The sequence below is a fragment of the Gordionus sp. m RMFG-2023 genome, chromosome 5 (assembly GCF_954871325.1).
Source record: "Gordionus sp. m RMFG-2023 chromosome 5, tfGorSpeb1-WG-v2, whole genome shotgun sequence".
NCBI lineage: Eukaryota > Metazoa > Nematomorpha > Gordioida > Chordodea > Parachordodidae > Gordionus > Gordionus sp. m RMFG-2023.
In genome coordinates, this window is record NC_088779.1 from 4,710,882 (window position 1) to 4,733,553 (window position 22,672).

The 22,672-nt window shown below is 26.9% G+C and overlaps 3 protein-coding genes across 5 annotated transcripts; 1 reads left to right on the forward strand and 2 right to left on the reverse strand.

Moving 5' to 3' along the window:
• Positions 1 to 473: 473 nt before the first annotated feature.
• On the forward strand, positions 474 to 16,577 carry LOC135930073 (alkyldihydroxyacetonephosphate synthase, peroxisomal-like). Of its 3 annotated transcripts, XM_065466858.1 has the most exons (19): positions 474 to 517; positions 3,452 to 3,536; positions 3,686 to 3,769; positions 3,858 to 3,954; positions 3,997 to 4,117; positions 5,289 to 5,569; positions 5,981 to 6,061; positions 6,205 to 6,330; positions 6,508 to 6,561; positions 7,051 to 7,105; positions 9,393 to 9,520; positions 9,725 to 9,776; positions 10,178 to 10,359; positions 11,458 to 11,507; positions 12,346 to 12,415; positions 14,075 to 14,136; positions 14,545 to 14,637; positions 15,381 to 15,504; positions 16,077 to 16,577. In XM_065466858.1, exons 2-19 carry the CDS (start codon positions 3,502 to 3,504, stop codon positions 16,257 to 16,259), a joined length of 1,878 nt encoding a protein of 625 aa, XP_065322930.1. In that variant the 5' UTR covers positions 474 to 517; positions 3,452 to 3,501; the 3' UTR covers positions 16,260 to 16,577. The 3 variants fall into 3 exon arrangements, with proteins under 3 accessions (XP_065322930.1, XP_065322931.1, XP_065322933.1); XM_065466859.1 differs by lacking the exon at positions 474 to 517 and having other exon boundaries at positions 3,506 to 3,536; positions 3,686 to 3,774; positions 3,864 to 3,954; XM_065466861.1 differs by lacking the exons at positions 474 to 517; positions 5,981 to 6,061 and having other exon boundaries at positions 3,506 to 3,536; positions 3,686 to 3,774; positions 3,864 to 3,954.
• LOC135929801 (RNA-binding protein 7-like) lies at positions 1,604 to 2,931 on the reverse strand. Its single transcript, XM_065466522.1, has 2 exons — positions 2,815 to 2,931; positions 1,604 to 2,762 (listed from the first exon to the last, which is right to left on the reverse strand). Exons 1-2 carry the CDS (start codon positions 2,899 to 2,901, stop codon positions 1,875 to 1,877), a joined length of 975 nt encoding a protein of 324 aa, XP_065322594.1. The 5' UTR covers positions 2,902 to 2,931; the 3' UTR covers positions 1,604 to 1,874.
• On the reverse strand, positions 16,578 to 22,435 carry LOC135929394 (mitochondrial intermembrane space import and assembly protein 40-B-like). Its single transcript, XM_065465948.1, has 4 exons — positions 22,280 to 22,435; positions 22,122 to 22,229; positions 19,198 to 19,361; positions 16,578 to 17,709 (listed from the first exon to the last, which is right to left on the reverse strand). The coding sequence occupies exons 1-4, from the start codon at positions 22,305 to 22,307 to the stop codon at positions 17,362 to 17,364; spliced, it is 648 nt and encodes a 215-aa protein (XP_065322020.1). The 5' UTR covers positions 22,308 to 22,435; the 3' UTR covers positions 16,578 to 17,361.
• Between the last annotated feature and the right edge of the window lie 237 nt (positions 22,436 to 22,672).

The window sequence follows — 22,672 nt, forward strand, 5'->3', positions numbered from 1 at the left end:
TGTAAACATTTCCACGCGTTCAACGTTTATTGGCAAAAATCGTACACGTTCAACTTCAAAAAATTTTTTTTTAAAATTTCATTTAATATTTAAATTTAATATAAATAAATACCATATATTCTTTTAACACAATATATTAGCCATTAAAATTAAAAGTTTTAAGTCAATAAAAAAAATATTTTTATTAATTTTTAGTATATAAATTTAATATTTTTTTATTTATCGTATATTCAAAATTTTAACTGTTATAAAAAAAGAGAGGATTGATTTTTGTATATTATATTATCGTCTGCCTTTTTTATTTCATCAATTTCTAGATATTCCATTTTAAAAGATAAGTTATATTATGTTTCATATTTTATAATTAAATTAAATTTACATATTTATTAAACAACTAGGAAGGAAACCTTATCAATCTTATCTGGGTAACAAGGTTTTGTCGGTGTTCTTGCTAGAAAAATAACCGACTTCTTAAATGATTAATCGTAGACGAAGTGCAAGATGGGTGAATAAAAAAGTAATGAATAAAAGCAAACCAGTTTGCGTTTTTTTTAAAAATGGTTTCTAACGCCAAGCGGTATTTTGACCAATTTGTAGGATATCATTTCAAATGCTTTATTTGCGTTTAAAACGCATAATTTGTGTGCACCGAAGGTAAACTGGAATTGAGAAAAAAACAAACTGATAAACGAATATTTATGAATGATTAATTATATAGAGTGTTGTGATGATTTAATGAAACATATTAATGATTAAATTAAAACCCATCCATATAAATTATTTTCTTTGCAAAAATAATTAAAGTATAGACAAAGCATTATGGAAATTTCTTTTATTATTCCTTTTGTTATTTTAATTATTTTGTAAACAAAATAATTTTATATGGATGAGTTTTAATTAAATCGTCAATATGTTTCATTAAATCATTACAACACTGTATATATATATATATATACTATATATAGCTATGTAATATATTAAAATGCTTATAGTATTTTTTGGAATGGTTCCTTTCAAATTTCATTATATGTCCCTGGCTTATTCAGTAATGTGGTAGTTATTCAGTTGAGGTAAAAGGCACCCCACTCCAAAGTACTTTAGTCTCTCTTATATGTTTAAAAGAATGAGTAGGTTCTCAGTATGAAAATGATCAAGGTATCAATGTTCTACTTTTGGGGGATAGGTGGGAGGAATTTAAAAAATGAGTTAAGGATGATGTTATAAAAAAATATTAATAAAATATAAGTAAAAGGTTTTGCTGATCGTTTGAAACTCAAATCACAAGATTTGTTATTAATATATTATTAAAAAAGAAAATAACTTTAATCTATTTTAATTTATTAAATAATAAAAAAATAAGTGTATTCACACTTTCTTACCTATCATTTAAATATTTTTAGTAAACCCACCCATTGTTTAAAAAAACATGTGCCCATGAAAGGCCTAATAAAGGTGCTTGCCATGTTTGAACTTAGAAAATGCTGATAACTAGTAAATGCAAAATCATACACTTTTATTGAAATAAAACAATTTTATAAATATTTTATTAACATATAACAACTTATATTGCTCTTATTTAACCAAAAAATCAAGTATATGCAAGTAAAAATAATTTTTTTTAACCAAGGTTAAGAATATAGAAATATAATTTTTTGTTGAAGATATATTAAAATAGTTGATTCCTCTGACCTTTATTATCATGATATAAAAATTTACTTTGGGATATATTTTTTTAAAAAACATTGCAAGGCAATGATTATTAAAATTACTAGTCACAATAAATTTAAAGTATTGAAATTATACATTATAGCTATCAGGATAAAATTATGATTACTATATTACAAACCTGATTTATATATTTCATTTTAAAAATATCATCGTCTATTAGATATTTTCTCTTTTCTATAATTGTCATCAGTCTCTCTATCATATCTGTTTTTGTGATTTTTATTATTTCTATCATAGGGAGAATCATATTCTCTGCTTCTTCTCCCCTTGGAGGAGTGTGATGAGTGAGAATTGTATCTTTTATCATCAAAGTCACCATAATTATTGTAGCCATCACTTTGTGATTGATGATTAGGGGCAGAACCATGTATATTATTATAATATTTTGATGATCGATTATTGGGAGTTTGATAAGAATAACTTTGATTCATTAAATAATTTTGATTTATAAATGGGTCACTGATATAAGGTTGTTGATACATAGAATTTTGCTGATAATAATTATTATAATTTATAGGATCAAAATAATTCATATTATTAGAATATGGCCCACTATAATTATTGTACTGTTGAGAATTATATGGAGCATTCATATTAAGGATTGAAGAAGGAGTTGGTAGTGGTAATATAGACTTTGTATCTATATGGTTTTTAGATTTAATAATATTTAAATTTTGCCTTAAATCATTTATATATTCTGGTTTCCTTGCTGGAGATTCATCTTCTGCTAATGATTTTGTATCTTCGATCAGAATATTTTCAAATAGGTTTTGATATTTCATGCATCTTAGCTTGTTGGCTGCTTCTATATCATATTGTGAATATTTTAAATTTTCTAAACCAAAAAGATCATTGTTTTCATGTGCTGACCCTTTCCTACATTTAAGAGTAAGCACATTGTTGTTCAATTTAATACCATTCATTAAATCAATTGCATAAGGGACAGATATCTCGTGACAAAATTTTATAAAGGCATATTGTTTTCTTTTGCCATCCCTCTCTGTAGCTATTTTCACGTTTTCAACAGGACCAGCCTAAGTAATAACATAGAATATAAATTTTTGCATCCCTCGTTAGAAATCAAACTTGTAAAAATAATTCATATAACAATTCTTCAGTTGTATCTTCAGAAATGTTTCCGCAAAACAAGCTATAGTTTAAGTCGTCGCTCATTCAAAATAAATTCTAAATTTATGAAAGAAAATAGAAATTTTTCAAAATATTATTACAGTGCTAAACAATGACCAATAAAATAAAAATATTACAAAAGTTAATTCTTGTTTTGTAATTTTATTACAATGATGTTAAATATAAATGAAGGAACTAGATGTAGATTGCGACAGATTTCATATATTAAAGTATATCTAAGTTAATAAAATTAATGTTTAAATCTCAATATGACCGCGAAATATTTTATGTGAAAAACACATTTTAATATGATAAAAAAAAACAATTCATCTATGGTAAGCTACAATAACATATCTCAAGAAAAATCTATTAGTCTATATTAATATATTAAAGAAAATATAAATTTTTTTAAGAGCGATTCAAATCTAACCATTATCATGAATAATATCAATATTAAAACTGAATGTGATTCTAAATATAATGATTGTGTAAGATTCAAAAATAAACATCGAATATCACTTATATGATTTATTATGAATACAACTAGACAATAATGTCAATTTATAAACTTTTTTTTAATTGTTATAATTTCTAGGATGACGATTTACAGATTGTTATAAATACCCGTTCATTCATTAAAATCATATGGCTTCTAAAAGATTTAAAATTCCCAGAGAGCGGTATGAAAAATATATTCAATGAAATTTGAACGTATTAATTTTTTTAAGTAGTATTTTTTCAAAATTTATTTTTATAATGGCTACTTAGAATTATAATAATAAAAATATCAATAAAAAATGTAAAATAATTGATTTTTATACTATATTAGTCAACAAATTCTAAAATGGAATGGTTGGGGTTACAAGGATTCAAAATTCATAATTAACGATAATGGTAACATACAATTTACTGGCAGTAGTTAAGTTATATCTTCATTTTTTAGTATAATGAAACTATATTTAGATAAATTATTTATTAATTTTTTTTCATTATCTTGTTTCTTATAGATATATGCTTTCTGGTTATGTATTGTCATCTTTAAAAGATTGGGTTATTAATAATTTGGGCATCAATATGTCTTCAAAAATAACTGTCCAAGTAAATATTTTAATTTGAAATTATTCACTTAATTAAATTTAGGAAAAACCAAATATATCAAAAGCTGAGATATGTACCATAAATGTTAAGCTTGTAAATCTTTTAGAGAATGAAGATATTAGTTATAGTTTGGATTTTGAAGATTGCCTATTCAGAGCTCATGGTTTCTAATTTTATAAAAAATAATTTATATTTTTAAAGTATATATTTATTCCATTTACATCTAAAATGTATCAGAATTAGTATTGTAAGTGGCTCAATTTAAAAAATACTACCAATATTAAAACTTTTAGAGAATGAAGATATAAGTTATAGTTTGGATTTTGAAGATTGCCTATTCAGAGCTTATGGTTTCTAATTTTATAAAAAATAATTTATATTTTTATAGTGTATATTTATTTCATTTACATCTAAAATGTATCAGAATTAGTATTGTAAGTGGCTCAAAAAAATAAGCTAACCAATATTTTTATCAAGCAAAATATCATTTAAAGTCTCGGGATTTTGTTAATAGATGTCTTAACCTTTCTGCTATTCATGAACAAAATGTTCAGCCTTGCATAATATTGGCTGGCTAAAATATTTGGCTGGCTAAAATATTTGGCTAGTCATTTAATAAGGCTAATCAGAATAAACACTGCCTTTTTTATATAGGTGGGCTGAAATTTAAAATTTTATATTAATTGGAAGATGATTATAAGTCAAAAATAATTATTTTTTTAGTTATGCAAACTTTTATTTTGCACTTTGCTGATACCAATTAAATGTATTGTTTATTAACATAAGTAAAAGCTATCATTTTTTTTAAAGCTACTTTCTTATTTTTATATTTCCATAAATTTTTTTATAATTCTCTTGCAATTTGGAAAAAAAAATTGATATTATTTTCTAAAATTATATTTACTCTTATTATATGTATCCACCAAATATTTAAAATTATTTCTTTTTAAAAAAAAAAAGATGAACCTATAACATTATTCTATAAAACATTATAAATCAAATCTAATGAATCATAAAATAATTTGGTATTAATTATAAGAAGACAAATATTACCACAGTTTAATGCTCATCATAATAAAAAATCTTTAGTGATTTTGGATATTCCCAAATTTTTTTGAGAATAATAGGAATTTTTTTTTAAACAAAAGCAAATTTTTTATAAAAAATTTTATAAGTAAATTTTTATATATATTGACAAATTTTGAACAAAAATTTTTTAATCTTCTTTAAAAAAATCTTAAATTTTATGATCTTTGAAAGATTATTATTTCATATATAAAATTTCTTGTATTTTCTTTAACAATAATGATTAAACTGATATTTATCAATAAAAGGTCACACATTAGAAGAAATATACACTCTGAGAACAGATGGTACTGTAAAGAAACTTCCGGATATTGTTGTTTGGCCCAAAAATCATAACCAAGTCAAGATCATTGTTGATTTTGTGGCCGATTTTTATGGCATTGATATGAGAAATGGTGAGGATAAATCAAAGAAAGAAAAGGATAAATACATCATCATTCCTTTTGGAGGTGGGACCAGTGTTACAGAGGCTCTAATATGTCCAGAAAATGATGAAAGAATTATCATATCTTTGGATACCAGTCAGATGGTTTAAACTTAGACTCTTTTTTTTTTAATATTATTTTTTTTGACAAAATGTAATCTAGACTTTGAATCTTTCAAAGAATTATCAACAATTATTTTTCCAGCTAATCGTTTCTATTTTAAAAAAAAGAGGTCCGGTTTGGGGAAAAAAGGAAGGTCGAAATTAGTTTGAGAAAACCTTTTTTTATAACTTTTCTGGTGCATTTTATATTTAATGAATTCTAGACAGATATATGGTTAAGGTAAGTCAGAAGATGATTAGGTTAAAAGGTTTTAGTATACTAGCCGCCATTTTGATACCGGAAAATTAAATTTTGGTTCGATATAGTAATAATGGTTTTTTTTTTGAATTGTAGTATAGGAACTTTAATTATTTAACCCTACGTTTCGTCCACTACAATTAAATAATGAAAAGGCTAAGATACTTTGGATAAATGAATATAATCTCACTGCCCGAGTACAAGCTGGTATCATAGGCCAAGAACTCAATTTTCAAGTTTTTCCTTTTTTTCTTCAAAATTCAAAATATATATATTTAATTATCATGGAAGGTAAGGAGGAAGGAAATAAATAAATATGTAACTTCACAGAACAGGTTCTTAATACATCTTATATTGCATATAACTTTGTTGATCCAAGCTAGAAAAGCGGGGATTTTGTTTTGGTCACGAGCCAGATTCTTACGAGTTCAGCACATTGGGTGGGTGGATAGCTACCAGGGCGTCCGGCATGAAGAAAAATGTTTACGGGAATATTGAAAACTTGGTATATAATAAAACTCTTTTTTTTTGTACCTATTTGATAATATAATTATCAGTTTTCTATTAAATTTTTCATCCTTATTTTTGCATATAAATTTTTAACATTTTCTTTTCCATCACGCAAAAAAATTATTTTACTTAATATAAATTAAATAATTGTTTATTTTATTTTTATGTAAAGGTTATAAACATCCAAATGGTCACCCCTAGGGGAGTTATATGCAAAAACTTTGAAGTAATAATAGGTCTTTTTTTTCAATTAATTTATATTTTTAAAAGAAAAAAAAATTAAGGTTAAAAATTTGAAAACCAAATATATTATAGTCAAGATCAATGGCTATAGCGATTCTTCCGATCCGATTCATCAAAAACTGATCAAATAACCTCTATTAGATCGGTTTTGGCTGTGTATCGGAAAATATTTGATTGACAAATATTTTATAGATCGGTATACTAACGCTTATATTACAAATTTGCCCTTTCGCCCCCTCCCAATATTTTTTTAAAAGGATTATTATGTAATATGGCGGTGCCCTTAAATCCAAAATTAATCGGGGGTTTGTCCCTTGCTGCTTTAAAATATATCCTTACACCCCAGTCCCGAGTATCCCCTAAGGTATTATTCTGTATTTAAACTTGCCTGGGATTTGAAAATTTATTTTATAGGCTCGGGGGCGAAAAGGTTTTTAGTTTAATTACACATATCCTTATATATATATAACAGGACATTCGATCCTCCACAGGTCCTGATGTTCACCACTTCATAATGGGTTCTGAAGGTAAAAAATACCGATAAATTACATTATACTCGGTTTATTATTTATAGCCATCAATATTTTTTTTTACTTCTTCTTTTTTTGGAAACCTCAATACCGTTTCCATGATTGAGTTTATAAATGGATACTCCGATATTTTTAGTCATTCCTATGATAACTATACTATATAAATAAATATATATCATATTGGGATGCGAGATCAACTACGATTTGGAATCGCTTAATTTTAAATCATTTACCGAGGGCGATTTTTAAATGTAGAGTATCTGATTTGACCGGATGTATATCGTACATCTACGCCGCCTGGCATCATTTTATAACGCGAACTTTATCACGCAATACTTTATCGCTAGGAAATCCCGTAACGCGACACAGTATATCATATAATATTTAGTCACATTTTTCAAATTCAATTATTTTTTAATAATGTCACACTTTTGTTTTTCATCAAATTTGTTCATCTAAGAAGAAGCAAAAAAATTTTACGAACTAGGGTAAATGCCCGCCATATTGCTCAACGTAAACCGCATTTTGAAAGTCGAATTTCTCACAAAAATTGGAATTATTAAAGGATATTAACCCATTAATGGTCAAGATTTTTCTAGTGGATAAAAATGCTCAATTTTTTTAAATTACATTGATTAATGCTCAAATATGATATTCTAAAAAAATTAGCCGAAAAAAATAATCCTAAATAGAAAATCTAGCCTGGTGCATATCTGCACCGTTAACCATTAAGAGGTTAAATTCTATAATATATTATAGTTGCTCATTAAAAAAAAAATTCTTATATCCAGGTAATATTTCTTCCGAGAAATTGTAAAGCCAAAGAAGATATATCCACAAATGGAGACTAGAAGAAGGATATAAATTATCTGATACATTTTAAGGTAAGTTATATTTCGCCCCTTTTCTGAAAAAGAGTGCTGACCAAAAGAAGCTTTATAGAATAATCTTCAAATAAGCTCAAATTGATATTTCGAATTCTTTTCATTTATCACAAATTATTCGTATTTTTTTTTACTGTAAATTGTATATTTCATGTATTGATCTGCTCATTTAGGAATTGCTTATTTTAAAGAAAAAAAATGGGGAAACCTAGTTTATTTTTATGAATTTTATTATAGCTTCTATAAATTATAGATTAGAGTTGTTAAACCATCTAACTTTGGACCAGCTCTAAAACGACCTAACCAAGTTTTAAATCAAAAATAATAGTCTCTATCATTAAGTCATTAAGTTGTAAACTTAGCCGTTTAAGTCGATATTTTAGGGGATAATCTTGACCACGCCATATGGGAGTTTGGTCAAAGTTAGGTAATTTAACATCACTATTATAGATTTTATAAAAGCGTATATTAATTGATTTTCACCCCAAGATACTAAAAGTCTTTAGGGGCCTAGTTTACTTGAGATTAGTGTTGTTAAACGGCTCTTAGCCGATTGCTAACTCGATATTTTATCCAGAAAAATAATAGGTCAACCTGAAGATTTTGATCATAGATGGAACGAAAGGTTGGACAATCTGTTAGCGAAATCTCGAGGCTTCTGGAATATTTTTCTGGCGAAAATAATTGAGTTAGCCGTTTTTAAAAATCATCGCTTCAAATGGAACCGTTTTACAACATTAGGTTCACGTCAAAATTTTCCTGAAATTTACAATATGGCTACCTTACACTTTGCTCGAATACTACGTTCGGTCAAATCGATTCTTTCAAATTTTGAAATCGTCCATTAGTAAATTTAAAAATTTAAGGATTATGAATCCTCCATGGATTTTATAATCCCACTAGGAACAACATATATAATAAAATAAAATACGAGAGGTAAAACGGAGGTCTTTTTAGCCACATCCCCCTCCATTTGAATTGATGCCATATGCCAATAATTTATAACTAATAAATACCTATAATTTATAAATGATTCTCACATCTGAAATGTATATTTCTCCCCAAGAAAAACCGAATATCAAGTCCACTGATAATAAAAGTGATATTTTCCCTAAGTTCTTATTACTCTCCACTAATATTCATGATCCCGGTGACAAAGTAACTAGATTTATTTATGGTTTTAAACTTAATCTGAACACAACCGCCTACATTTTATTCGGTTTCTATACCTTTCTGAACCCGAACCGATGGCTTTCAATAATTTAAAATATGAAAATAAGATGACGTAGGCGCAGACCTGTCAAATAATTGCCAAAATACTTTTTTTTCATTGGTGTTCTACTAGAGCCAATGAATACTGATTACAGCTGATTTCGATGTTTGTTACAATTTTCAAAAAGGCACTCTGGGAGTCATAACCGAGGCAACCATCAAAATCAGACCATTACCTCGATTACAAAAATATGGGTCTGTTATTTTTCCGAATTTCAATGCCGGAGTAGAATGTTTGAGAGAAATAGCTAAAAAGGTAAGAAGGGGTAAAAAAAAAATTGAATGAATAGAGAAGAAAATTAAATGAAAAACGTTAATAAAGAATTGATATAGAAAAGAAAATTAAATGATTAAAATAAATAAAGAATGGAAATAGAAAAGAAATTTTTTTTGAGGAATTACATAGATGAAAATAACTATTATCTTTCATGATTTCTTTGTTTTTATTTTTATACTAAAGAGATGCGCCCCGGCTTCCATAAGACTAGTAGACAATGCTCAATTTATTTTAGGTAAAATAATATAATTTTTTTATTAAATAACTTGCGCATGCGCAGCACTAAAATCTTATATTTCATACCCAGAGCCCACCATTTTAAATCGATCATATCATCCGTTATGTGTAAGCACTTTCCCGTAAGCCTTTCTATTATATCCTTCCATTTTTTAAATGATTATTTTGGCGTCCCCTTTATGGAGAACCTAACGAGTGATTTTTTAAAATATTACATATTATGTCTATCTGGATAACTCTCTTATTTCCATTTTTTATACTGAAAAGTATCTTTTAAGGATTGTTCTTCGCCAAATTCAAACTTCCGGTATCCGTAATTGGCCTCAAAAATATATCTGTCTCCCCCCTCCATTCCCCCCCCCCTCTAAATTCATTTTTTAAAATTTGATTTTCTATTAGGACAAGCATTAAAACCTTCTAATCGCGTTGATGAAGAAACTAATTCTAACGCGGATACTGTCAAGCATCGTTACGAGAGCGTTTTGAATTCCTTGCAAAAATTTTATTTGTTAGAATGGAAGAAATTTGACGTCAAGGAGATGTGCGCCGCGACTTTGATGTTTTTAGCCGATGATTCTAAGGTATTTTTTGAATTTTTAACTTTTCGATTTCTTTATTGAACGAGAGAAAATAGAAAAATTGGAAATTTTCATCGGTATCCATCCAAAATGGCGAATAATTTTATTTGCTATTATTTGGATATTCAAAAAAAAATTTGTTTTTTGATCTGAATATTGATATACATATTAAATGTTGTATAATTAGCGTTAAACAAATTTTTGAAATAAGTTATATGATTTAAATATACGATGAAAAAATAAATTAAATATTGTATTTCGGATCGGTTAATGCCGATTTTTACCGATCAATATCTATTTGATATCCGCAATATTGGACCGGCATCCGTACGTTTCAAATATTGTTTAATTTCTTTTGGCTTGCTTGTTATTTTTTTTATCATGTCTTCATCTAAAATTTGTAATGTTAAAAAAAAGCGTTCCTCCCCTTGCAGTTGGGTTTCTCTCAATATTTATCTATAACGAAACTTTTTGAGAAGTTTAATTTTTGTCTAATATACAAATCGACTTTTGATTGACATTAGACAAGAAATCACTATCTTTAGTGAGAAGGGAGGGAGGGGTGGGTGGAGCTATTCGATTTTAACTCCTAATCAGTAATCTCAGGGATGTGCCAATATTTCGATATTTAAAATGACCCTGGTTATATAAATGTGTATATCTCAGAATTGGCATCGGAATGGCATATAATTTTTTGATCATAAAACAATATTATTATGGCGTTAGAATCAGCAATAAATAGGCCGATTTTGTTTTGTCGATACTGATACCCCCCCCCTCCATTAAAAATTTTTTTGTTTTATTTTATAACCTTTATTTAAATATTTTTATTAATTAACATTACAAGATGGTTATGAATTTTGTAGATTATAACTAACCAAGGGGAATTTAACATCGGCACAGCCCTACTATAAGCAATTTGGATCTTTTAAGCCGGGCCTTAAAATCAATTTTCATAAACCGGTCCTGGATCATTAAGTATAATATCCGGGGTGATCCATGACCTCATTTTAAAAAACAGGAACCGGCCAGGCCTTTAAGACTTTTGTAGAATGAATGTAATAAATAACTTTTTATTCCTTTTCTTCCCTTTTTTGCAAGGAATTGGAATCACAGGAAAATAGCGTTTACGGCATAGTTTCAAAGCACGGGTAAAAAAAATATAAAAAATATTTCTTTATGGTTTATGACTTTTAATATTTGAGCGAGGATTTAAGCCAAGCGACTATTATACAGTTCTATCTATCTCCGTTTATTAACCTTCCTAATTCATCTGTCTTACCTTTTTTTGTCATATTAAAAATTTAGCGTAGGTATTATGGAACACGTGACTACTTTTTATCGATTTTATCTAGCGCGCTACGTCGACGCGTATCATAATCAGTTTTAAAATTAACTATCAATAATTGATTTGTCAAGCTTATTTCATTTTTATATTCTGGATATGATATAACATATATAGTCAGTTTTCACTGAAAGACTTAATTTTTTTTCAAATCTATTAGATCTAATACTATGTTTAACCTATTCTAATAAAAAACTCATATGGCCTTTTACATCGGATGTTATAAAATTTTTATTCTATCTTTTTGTTTTTTTTTAAAAATTTTGGTAAAAGTGTGTGTGCAATTGTAGTTTCCCAACCCTAATATGATTATTATTCATTTTGGTACATAACATACAATATACCGCTATCTGTTAATTTACTTAGCTTTACTAATTAAGGAAATAAATTTTAAATACGATTTTTTTTTACCCTTCTAAAATTTTTAAAAATATTAGCTACGAAGTCTTGCAAATGTAAGACCGACTATAATAATCAACAAATCAAGACAAAATTTAGAATTTATATTAAATTTTTGAATGGTCAATTAATTTTAAGATAAATTCATGAAATGCCCATGCCTAATGAGTACCATGATTTTCAGGCGGTCCCCTATTTTACTTCTTTTTACCATAAATTTTTTTAATTATTGCAAATAATAATAGTGGTTTGAAAGGTGGACAAGAAAACGGGCTAAGGGGATACCTACTAACCTTCGTCATAGCATATATACGGGTAATAAACAGAATTTTTTTTTTTTTGGGGGGGGGGGGGGGCTGAGAAAATCCATTCTATAAATTTATTAACATTAACATCTGCTCCTTCAGGGTAGTCGTCAACTAATATCGATTAAGCATGCTTTTAGTTAGACCCTTACGGAAGAAATTGTTGGACCTTCCTACTTTAGGCTACTTGCTTTGGCTTACCGTTTAATTTCACTTGAACAATACTTTTTCCCAACCATTATTTAATGATAATAAAAGAGTATTCTTAGAAAGTTTAATCTATTTTTTTTCTGGTAATTTTCTATATGACAATTTAAAACCCATGTAAAGATAAAGTTATAACTTTATTGGATAATTTTTCTCTTTTATTCTTTAAGGATGTCAATAATCAATGTTAATTTTTTTTTAGAATTATAATATAATTGTGCCTAAAAAGGGGTTAAAAATATTTTAGATATAAAACCAATAGGGCCATTTAAAAAAGGAGAATAATTAAGTGTTGTCTTAATCATATGCAATGGCCAGGATTCTTTGAATAATTTTAAATTATAACTGATTACAGCTAGAGGAGATTTAGCCTCTTTTCTGTAAGAACGAGAAATTGATACACTGATGGCATGAATGTTATCGACACATATATTAAGGTATTTTAGGCGTTTCTTCTTTCTGAATAATTCATAGTGAATCTTAATTGCTATGAGAGAAGGAAATATGCCAATACAAATGAATTCCCAATAGTTGCCTTTATTCTTTGGGAAGAGTGTATATCCAGCAGGTGGAATACTGTTAATAATTAAACGATCGCGGTTCGAGCTGTGGAAATATTAGCTCCATATAACACTTTTTGAATGATCCTTAATTATTTCACCGATCTCTCATATATTTATCTATTAAAAAAAAGACAATGGAGTCAATGTTTTATTTTTTGGCAACGCTCCATCACATCAGTCTGATTCCATTGCATATCTAAATTTGTCGTTCGTTATAAGATCTAATTGTTTTTCCATGGATAGGCCGCTTCTAGCCATTCTTAACCGGTCTTGTCTATAACCAATATTCAGAAGTTGATAAAATGCTGGGCTCATGTTGATTAAAAAACAAGATATCTTCTCTATTATCGTTTTAATCATTATCATTGGTTTAAAGATTTTCCTCTTTACAGAGATGTCTTTGTTTTTCCAGAACGTGCATTATACCGAGCTAATTACTTAAAGGAAATTACCGAAAAGAATAGCCAAAAATACTCTCATGTCTTCATGAAATAATAGTTATATCAACTTCCTGTTCTTTTGGGAAAAGGGGCAAATCTCTAGTCAAGCTTATAAATCAAAGACATTTAAAATTAAACCAACAACCTATAATCATTCTTCTTTTGAATTTATCCTTAAATACCCGCATTGTAATTTTATTTTTAAATTTAATATATCTTTTAACGCCTTTTCAGGTAAAATTATAACATTATAATTTTGCTTATATATATTTGAAACAAGTAAATGTTTTAATTGAAAAAAAAAATTAATAAACATTCAAAAGTGATAAACTTTTTATGATTACTTTAGTTCCCTTCCAATATCCTATTTTATAAAATGTTCTATTTGTTTACCAAGATTCAATTTTTACCAAATATGACTAAACATATACCATCATATATTTTTTTTTAAAAACAAAGGATTTGGGACTAGATTTCGGAGTTTTGTCGGAGTCCTTTGAAACAGCTGTGCCTTGGGATAAGTAATGAACCCTTAAATTTTATATTTTAAATTTTAATAGTTTTTTTTTATTTTATAATATATAATATTTTTTTCATACATTTTAAATTATGATTTTTTTTTTTGAATTTTTATATTTTATTACCCTTCTTAGCGAATAAGTGAATTTTTTTAAATGATTCATTTCTTACGTCCTGCTATTTTAATATTTTTTTTATGGAAATATATTTAATAAAAAATGGTCCTTACCTAAATATCAGAGCTAAAATGAATGGTAAATTAAATTTTTTATAATTATCTAGAATATTTAAAAAAGGGGTCTTGAAAATTAGCAGCAATATAAATATTTTATATTGAATTGAATATTATGCAAGGTAAAAAAAAGCTGATTATAATTTTTTTTTAATTCTTAAATATAAAAATATTTAAGGGTTATAGATTTGTGCCGAAACGTGAAAGACAAGATTCGGAGAGATTGCGCAGAACGTTATGGTATAACTTTTCCGCCTTTTGTTTCATGCAGGTATATTATTAAAATATACTATTTAACAAAGTCGTTAAAAGATACTTTTCAAATATCGATAATATCAGTAACCGATCAACTAAAAAAATGTATTTAGATACAATATTGTCCTGCCTTGATATTTTAACAATTCTGTATCCGAAAATATATTTGGTATTATAGTAAACATAGCCTAAACGATTTAAAAAATCTTAGTCTTTAAATTTTTTATGGGTGAATATGCTAATTATATATATATATAATTCAAGTTTGATGCATTATCTTATTTCTCAAAGATTTATTACTTCGTGACCTTTAGTAGGTTTTTATTTTAGAAAAATATAAAATTGAAAGTTTCAAAAATATTATATAAAACAATTAAAAAGCAAAAAATAGTAAATGTCATGAGTTGAATAAAGCACTTCAATATTTGAGCTACTATTTTCTCAAGAAATAGTAGTACATTAATAGGCATTATATCCAATATTTTTTTGACCTGACTTTGAAATTTGGTTCAAAAGTCAATTTACTATATATCTTGTATCTAAGATCGAGCAGACATTGGGCTTGGTCGGATCGGACCTTTAAAATTTTCATTAGAGCCAATTGTCGATTCAAGAGGATATGATAATAATATTCTAATCACGCCAAAAACTCTTTATAAAAATATTATATTTCATTAATTATTGTTCTATAATACAATAAAAATAACGGATATTTAGGAAGTTTCTGGAAAAAGTTTATTATTAATATTTTCCAAAAAGAGTCACCCAAACGTACGACACAGGCGCTTGCGTTTATTTTTACCTGGCTTTCAACTCCAATTATATCAAAAAGGATACAAGAATGGGCAAGATAGATCCCATTAAGATATACAGAAAAATTGAAGTTAAATAAAATATTTTAAGACGCGTTTTCCGCCCCCCCCCTTCTACGTAGCTAATTAGACCGAATTTAAAAGCCATGACTTGGAGAGGGAATTAAACATTGATTTCTTACGATTTGTTTTTTCTATTAATATTTTTTGGCATTTCATCAATCATATTTGGCAACTCGGGAATTCCCCCCCCCCTTCATTAAACCCAATTTTTAACATTTCCAAAAACCGGTTCTAATAAAAGTGCAATTAATCCCACGTGTTTACTGCTCAAAAAACTGTAAGATTTTCCCATTTTTTTTTATTACTTAGTTTGAAACCTGGAACCGCGTCAAAATTTAAAATCCAGAACAATTTTTTTTTTTAAATAAATTTATAGGAATCGGTACCATCTTTTTTTTTCATCTAGGTTCCAAATTTTGATTAAAATATATAGAAAGGTTTTTTTAAGAAAAAAAATCGATATTAAGGAAATTATATATTTTACCTTAGTATTTAGTAGCAATTCAAAAATTAAGTTAAATTTTATTTTGTTTTTGTAAAAATAAAAAAATGCGCCGGACAAAATATGGACTTTCTATAGGATAGCGCGAGAGATGAAATAATAAAAAATGGAGGCAATCTCTCGCATCATCATGGGATAGGCAAAATCAGGAAACAATGGATGGCCACCCAATTTTCACCAACCGCTTTAGAGGCTATTCGAGCTTTAAAACTCCGATTGGACCCTGATAATATATTCGCCAATGGAAATTTAATCGATTAAAAAAAGAAGAAAAAATTTTTTTTTTGCCCCCCCCCCCTGTTTTTATTATTTTTGAAGTCATAATTTGTAAATAATTCATATTATTTAAATTTAAAAGAAAAGGCAATTAATAATTAGAAAACGGGCACATAAGTTTAAAAGGTTATAAATGTTCTAGGATTAACGCCAATAATGAATAATCAATAAATCATTTTGATATATGAATCAGAAATTAAAAATATCTTATGAGGTAAGATTAACAAATTTACCTCTTTTCAAGAATTTTATTTTTTTTAAAAAAAGTCACACCTCATTTTATTTCAAATTATATGAATGACATTTCACCGTTTTTTATAGTTTAAAAAAAATAATATATATTTTTTCCTATTATTTATAAATATTTAATAATTGTATTAAAACACCACAAATTATTATTGCATTTGTATATTACATAAATATGGATTATATAAAAAAAACACCGCGTGATTAATTTAATTTATAATAAAATTTGTATTATGCTTATCGTATAATATAGAAGTATATCAAGTGACATCGGATCCCTATTTCTAATGGATCAATTCCCATTCCTATTTTTTTTTAAATATTTATCCCACTAAGATCAGTTAACGCGAAATCCACTTGTATATCATTAATAAAAGAAGATTATGCCCATATCCTGGTTCTTCTTATTTTTGAAACTTATCTCTGTTTAGACCAGTCTATTCAGATTTTGAACTAGGACACCCCCAGTTCTGCTTTAAGTGTAACTAAATCTAAATAACCTTCATTTTTATTCTGTCTAAAGGAAACTATATAGACGACTAGACAGATTTCTGTTTATAAATAAGGGGTTTAAAATTTTTTTTTTAAATGATTAAAATTTAGGGTTTGAGGAAACTTCAATTATTAAATGTTGTATAATTATATTTAGTAAAATTTACTATTTATGGAATTTTTTTCTTCTTTGTATATATTTTAAAAAAAAAATTAAATGATTGTTCAATATTATTTATGAGGTGATTTACGCAAAAAAATTGAGTATTCCTTTTTTGTAAATTAAAAAAAAATGCGAAGAAGAACGAATAAAGAATCCAGTGACAAGATGGACGGGATGAGGGCGAGATCAAAATAGGCTCATCAATTTCGAACTGTTGGCCGGGTTACCTTTAGGTTTAGAAGAGTCGGTCGAATTTTTCGTATCGCCAGATGATGGTTCACTCTTTTTGTTCGCATCCAAATTTCCTTCATTGTGCTCGTGTGTCGCCTTTTTGTCGCCGTTTGATTTACCGGTGTTAGAAGAGTAGGTCTTATTCGTTTCTGAGTCTCCTTTATTTTGTCCTACGATATCGGCGCGAGCCTCATTTTTGTTGCTAGCCAAACCAGCACTACTGTCACCATCTAAATCTTTGCTCATCGTGCTTTCTCCATCACCGTAGTCACCGTAAAGTTTGGGGTATTGTTGAAAACAAGACTTTTTAAAATGAATTAAAAACGAAAAATGATAAAAAAAATATATATATTTGTTGAAGGCATTTTTTTTTATCCACAGGCATATACGATACATAAAGTTGCTTAATAAGCAAAAATAAGAGTGTAACCGTAAAAATTTACCATTAATAAATAGTAGCGTTGTTAGATATTTAGATTAGCCGATTTTGTTTTTAAAAAAAATGGGGAAGATCATTTAGGGCCAAACAAATATTGCCTACGCCTGGAGTTTTCCAGTAGATGATAGAAAAGTTTGGTCCTCCTTTTTTAGCAAAACGAATTTTAGGAAATTTGGTTTGGCTGAAATCTCGTTGTGGTTAAATTGAGGTTTTGAACAGCACTAAATAAATAGGTATTAAAGTCTCGTCGAACCAAAAAATAACTATCTCTGAATATTGAGAGAAACCCTGAAGGATATAAACTAATCTAATAAAACAATATAGAACAAACTATTTTAAATTTGTATATGATGAATATAATATTTTATAATATAAATGGTATCTTAAAATATTATTATAATCATCTTTATTTATATACATATGATAAGCGTTACTTTTTAATTTATAGCTATAAAAAAAAAGTAAGGGAAATGTATTATATTTTAATTGACAATTGTTTAGACGGCAAAAATGTTAATTTTTTTAAAAAATCTTCAGATAGACCGACCAAAAAGTTTTGGGGGTAGTAGAACAGTATTACAAAATTTTAGGGAGTAGTTCGAAATTGATAGCGCCAATTTTCTTTATTCCACGAGGGCAAATAATTAAAATCAAAAAATTTCGTTTTGGACTAGATAAAAAAAAAATAAGATTTTTTTAAATGTCACTTACAATTGAAAGGTACCTAATTATTTTGTAATAAAGAAGAATAACTCAAATTTAGGCACAATATATTTTTCTACCCCTAAATTATTATTATAAAAAAAACGAAATACATATCTAAGAACAAATTATGTGATTAGAATTCTTTCAAAGTCTTCGAAAAGGTTTAGGTTCTTTTCTTTAGTCAATGTTAGTGTTAAACGGTTAACATGGCTGGAGATTTTGCTCCTAGATGTAATAAAATCACGAGGTTTACATAATATTATCTTGGCTAAAATCTTTATCTAAAATTGGCTAAATAACACCGTTCAACATAACTACTTTAATCAAAGCATATGCAGCACGTCGTAAGCGTCGTCGTTTAAGTCATGCTCATATTCGCCTATTTCCAACCCCCCAAACAAATAAATGATTTGAAAAAATTCAAAAAAATTAGGAATGCCACACCAATTTTTTTTTTCTTTTCAGTTTAGAGATCTATTGTGCAAGAAAAGGAATTAAAATCAAAATTCTAGAATTCGGGCAGGGCCAGGAATTATGTGTTAAGGAACCCAAGCCAGGCCGCCTCTGCTGTGCGCTCTCGCTCAAACCAATTCCTTCAAGGATTGTCAAAACTTTAAAAAATCAAAATAAGTTATAAAAAAACAAACCTGCATATTGGAAAACTTTTCCAAGCAATCGCTTCCCTTAACTTCAGCCGTCGATTCATGAAAACAAGTGAAAGCTTCCATAAATTTATCGGCGCAGGGTCCACTAGCCATGTTACCCAAACAAGGGCAATTCCAATTTATGGTGCCATCGGGGGATATTAAACCTACGATTAGCATGTGTGATTTAAAAAAAAAAAAATTTGTGATAAAAAAATATATATATGCTTTGGAAGTATATCTTATTTATTATTATATAAACATAAATGCCTTAAACCGGCGACATTTTAAGGAACATTTTAGAATTATATTTTTTATTGAACTGCCATGTATTTTAAGTTTTTTTAAAAACCTCTTGTTATGCTCGGCTATCTTCTACTATGTAATTATTTAAAATTGTTAAGTAAACGAATATCAGCTAGGCTTCATTTATACTAAACTGGGCAACAAATGGATCATTATTTTTTTAATAAGAATCTACAGATAAAAGATCATGAGTCAATAAAAAAAAAATCGTAATTAATATAACCCACACATAAGTAAAAAAATAAAACATTTAGTTGGATAAAGTCCAACAAGAGGTTATAAAAGAAAAAATTTACTATAAATGTAGGCTTTGTCAAATTTAGAGGTCAATTTTATTATTATGAAAAGATTTTTTGTTTAATTTGTTATATATATATGTATGTATATATTTGGGTAGAATAATTTCAATAAGGACAGGGGTTAAAAACGAGTCCCTACTTCTCAAACAAAAAATCCAATTTGAAATCCTAAAAGGGAACTACAAGTGTTTCTTCGAAACACTCCCCTTTCCCTCTTAGTTTTTTATTATAATAATAATGTATTTTTTTTTACATTTTAATAAATTAACAATTTATTTTCCATTAATTAATTTTTTATTCTACTTCATATAATGAATAGAAGAGATGAGAAGAGAAGAGAAGAGAAGAAGAAGAAGAAGAGAAGAGAGAGAAGAGAAGAAGAAGAGAAGAGAAGAGAGAAGAGAGAGAAGAGAAGAGAAGAAGAAGAGAAGAGAGAGAGAAGAGAAGAGAAGAGAAGAGAGAGAAGAGAAGAGAAGAGAAGAGAGAGAAGAAGAGAAGAGAAGAGAAGAGAAGAGAAGAGAAAGGTATTTAACTAAAATCATAATATATTTGCCTAAATTTTTCATGTCTTTCATAAAATATCTATAATTTGTTAAGCAATAAATATATATTAAAGTTACTTAAAAAAGTTTTGTGATAATGGTATTCATTATAAAATTTTTAAACAAATGAGCATTTTTTTTAGTTCAAAACATATCATTTATTAATTTTAGATATATCAAATGATTAATTTTTTTATAGAAAAAAAATGGCTAAATGATTATATTAAACGTATGATTTAATCAAACCCCATTTTAATTACACTCATAAAGTGATCAGATATTAATTTTTATATATAAAAATAAATCTGTTGATCTGTTCAAATATTTGAAATTGAAAGTTTTTAAAGGACCATCAAATTATTTCTACCTAGGGATGTGGGGGTAAAGACTGTCTGTCAATCATTGTATTATTATATATTATATTCTAAACTGTCAATCATGATAATATATATATTATGAGATAGAGTCTGTATTTTATATATTAGATCAACTTATTGAATATGTATGAAATGTTCCGTTTTAACCCAAACGCTCTAATTACTGTGATGTCTGTAATTGTAACACTTATAAATTCCAATTTTATTGAATATGTAGGAGTATTGAATATTAATAAGTTGATTGAATATATAAAATACAGACTCTATCTCATAATATATATATTATCATGATTGACAGTTTAGAATATAATATATAAAAATACAATGATTGACAGACAGTTTTATCATATAAATATTACAACAGTAATCATGCAACTCCTTCAATAGAGTAAGGGTGTGGTTCCTCGAATTTATAAATTATTTGAAATTATTCATAAATATTTGATTATTCATCTCCAAAATTATTCAATATTCTATTGTATTCAAAATTATTGTGAGTATGTTCCTTATATTTCTACCTTTATAAATCAATATTTTAATTTCATTAATATAATTATTTTTAATAAATTAAATAATCAAATCAAATAGTGTTTTTATTCGTATGAATACAAATAGAAAATTATTCAATTTTATGAATTCAAATTTGAATCAAATAATTTTGTGAATATAGTATAGTGTGGTATTCTCCTTAATTTTATTTTTTCATATGCTAATTTGAGCAATTTGGATTTATTAGCTTGCTATTTGTGATTGTTAAAAAATAGTGAACTCAAGTAAAAGCTTTTGTTTTTAGTGTCAAATGCAATTTAAGTTTTTGATATTAGAAAAGATGTCTAAAGATTAGATGTAGTAAGATGTTGACTTAGTTTTATAAATTTTTTAACTACTATTTTGAGTTGAGTTAAAAAAAAGGTTCAAAGTACTAAAATCAACTTCTAATCTATGTGTAATAGAAAGTTGGACCAATCATCATTTTTTAATCTACAAGAAAAGAGTGAAATATCATTTTTTTTATCAACTTTTGCCCTTTTAAAAGTTTTAGGTAAAAGAAAAGAGTGGATACATATGTAATAAATAATTAGTTCCTAGATACATAGTAATAGATTCCAAATTTCATCTATTACATAAGTATTAAAAATAATTTACAAATTATACATGAAATATAAACTATTATTAGGCAATCAAACATTATTAACTTCAAATGTAATACACAAAAATATATGCCTTATCAAAAAACAATTAATTAAAATATCTTCTTAAATAAAGTATTAAGGAAATTAATATTGTATATTTTATTCATTATCCATATCATTATTAGCTATTTCCAAAAAAACACTTATTCATTTTATTAACACTTATTTTTAAAGGAAAAGCTATATTCAAATAAATATATATATATATACCTTTTGAACTTTCATCATCATCTTCAAATAAAGCCTTTTTTGTATTTTCATCTAGTTCTGGTAGTTTGCTGTGATCGGCTTTTGTCACATATGTAATTTTGTCTTTTCCTAAGTTAAGCAAATAAAATATTTAAGCACTTATTATCAAAGGTTATAACCTTTTTGTTCACAGTAAGACATCTGCATGTATACTGATATATTGTTCGAATTTATAAAAAAAATAAAATGATAATAAGAAACAATTAGTCAGATTCAGGAATTGCGTGATATACGTGATAATTAAAAAAATTGAAAAGCAAAACTATTCATTCGGATAACAGCATGTAGATCTTAAAATTAATAGCAATTTACTAAACAATGCCCATATTTTAACAAAGAATTTTATCAAATATTTTTATTTAAATTTATTATAAACTCATTTTTTAACAAGTGTATGAATTTGAACAACTCGCATCTTTCAAATTAAAACTCTAAATGATATTCTAAGCTATCATAAGTGTTGTATCTGTCGATTTGTAATTGACAGATATGGACTTTTTCAATTGTTTTCG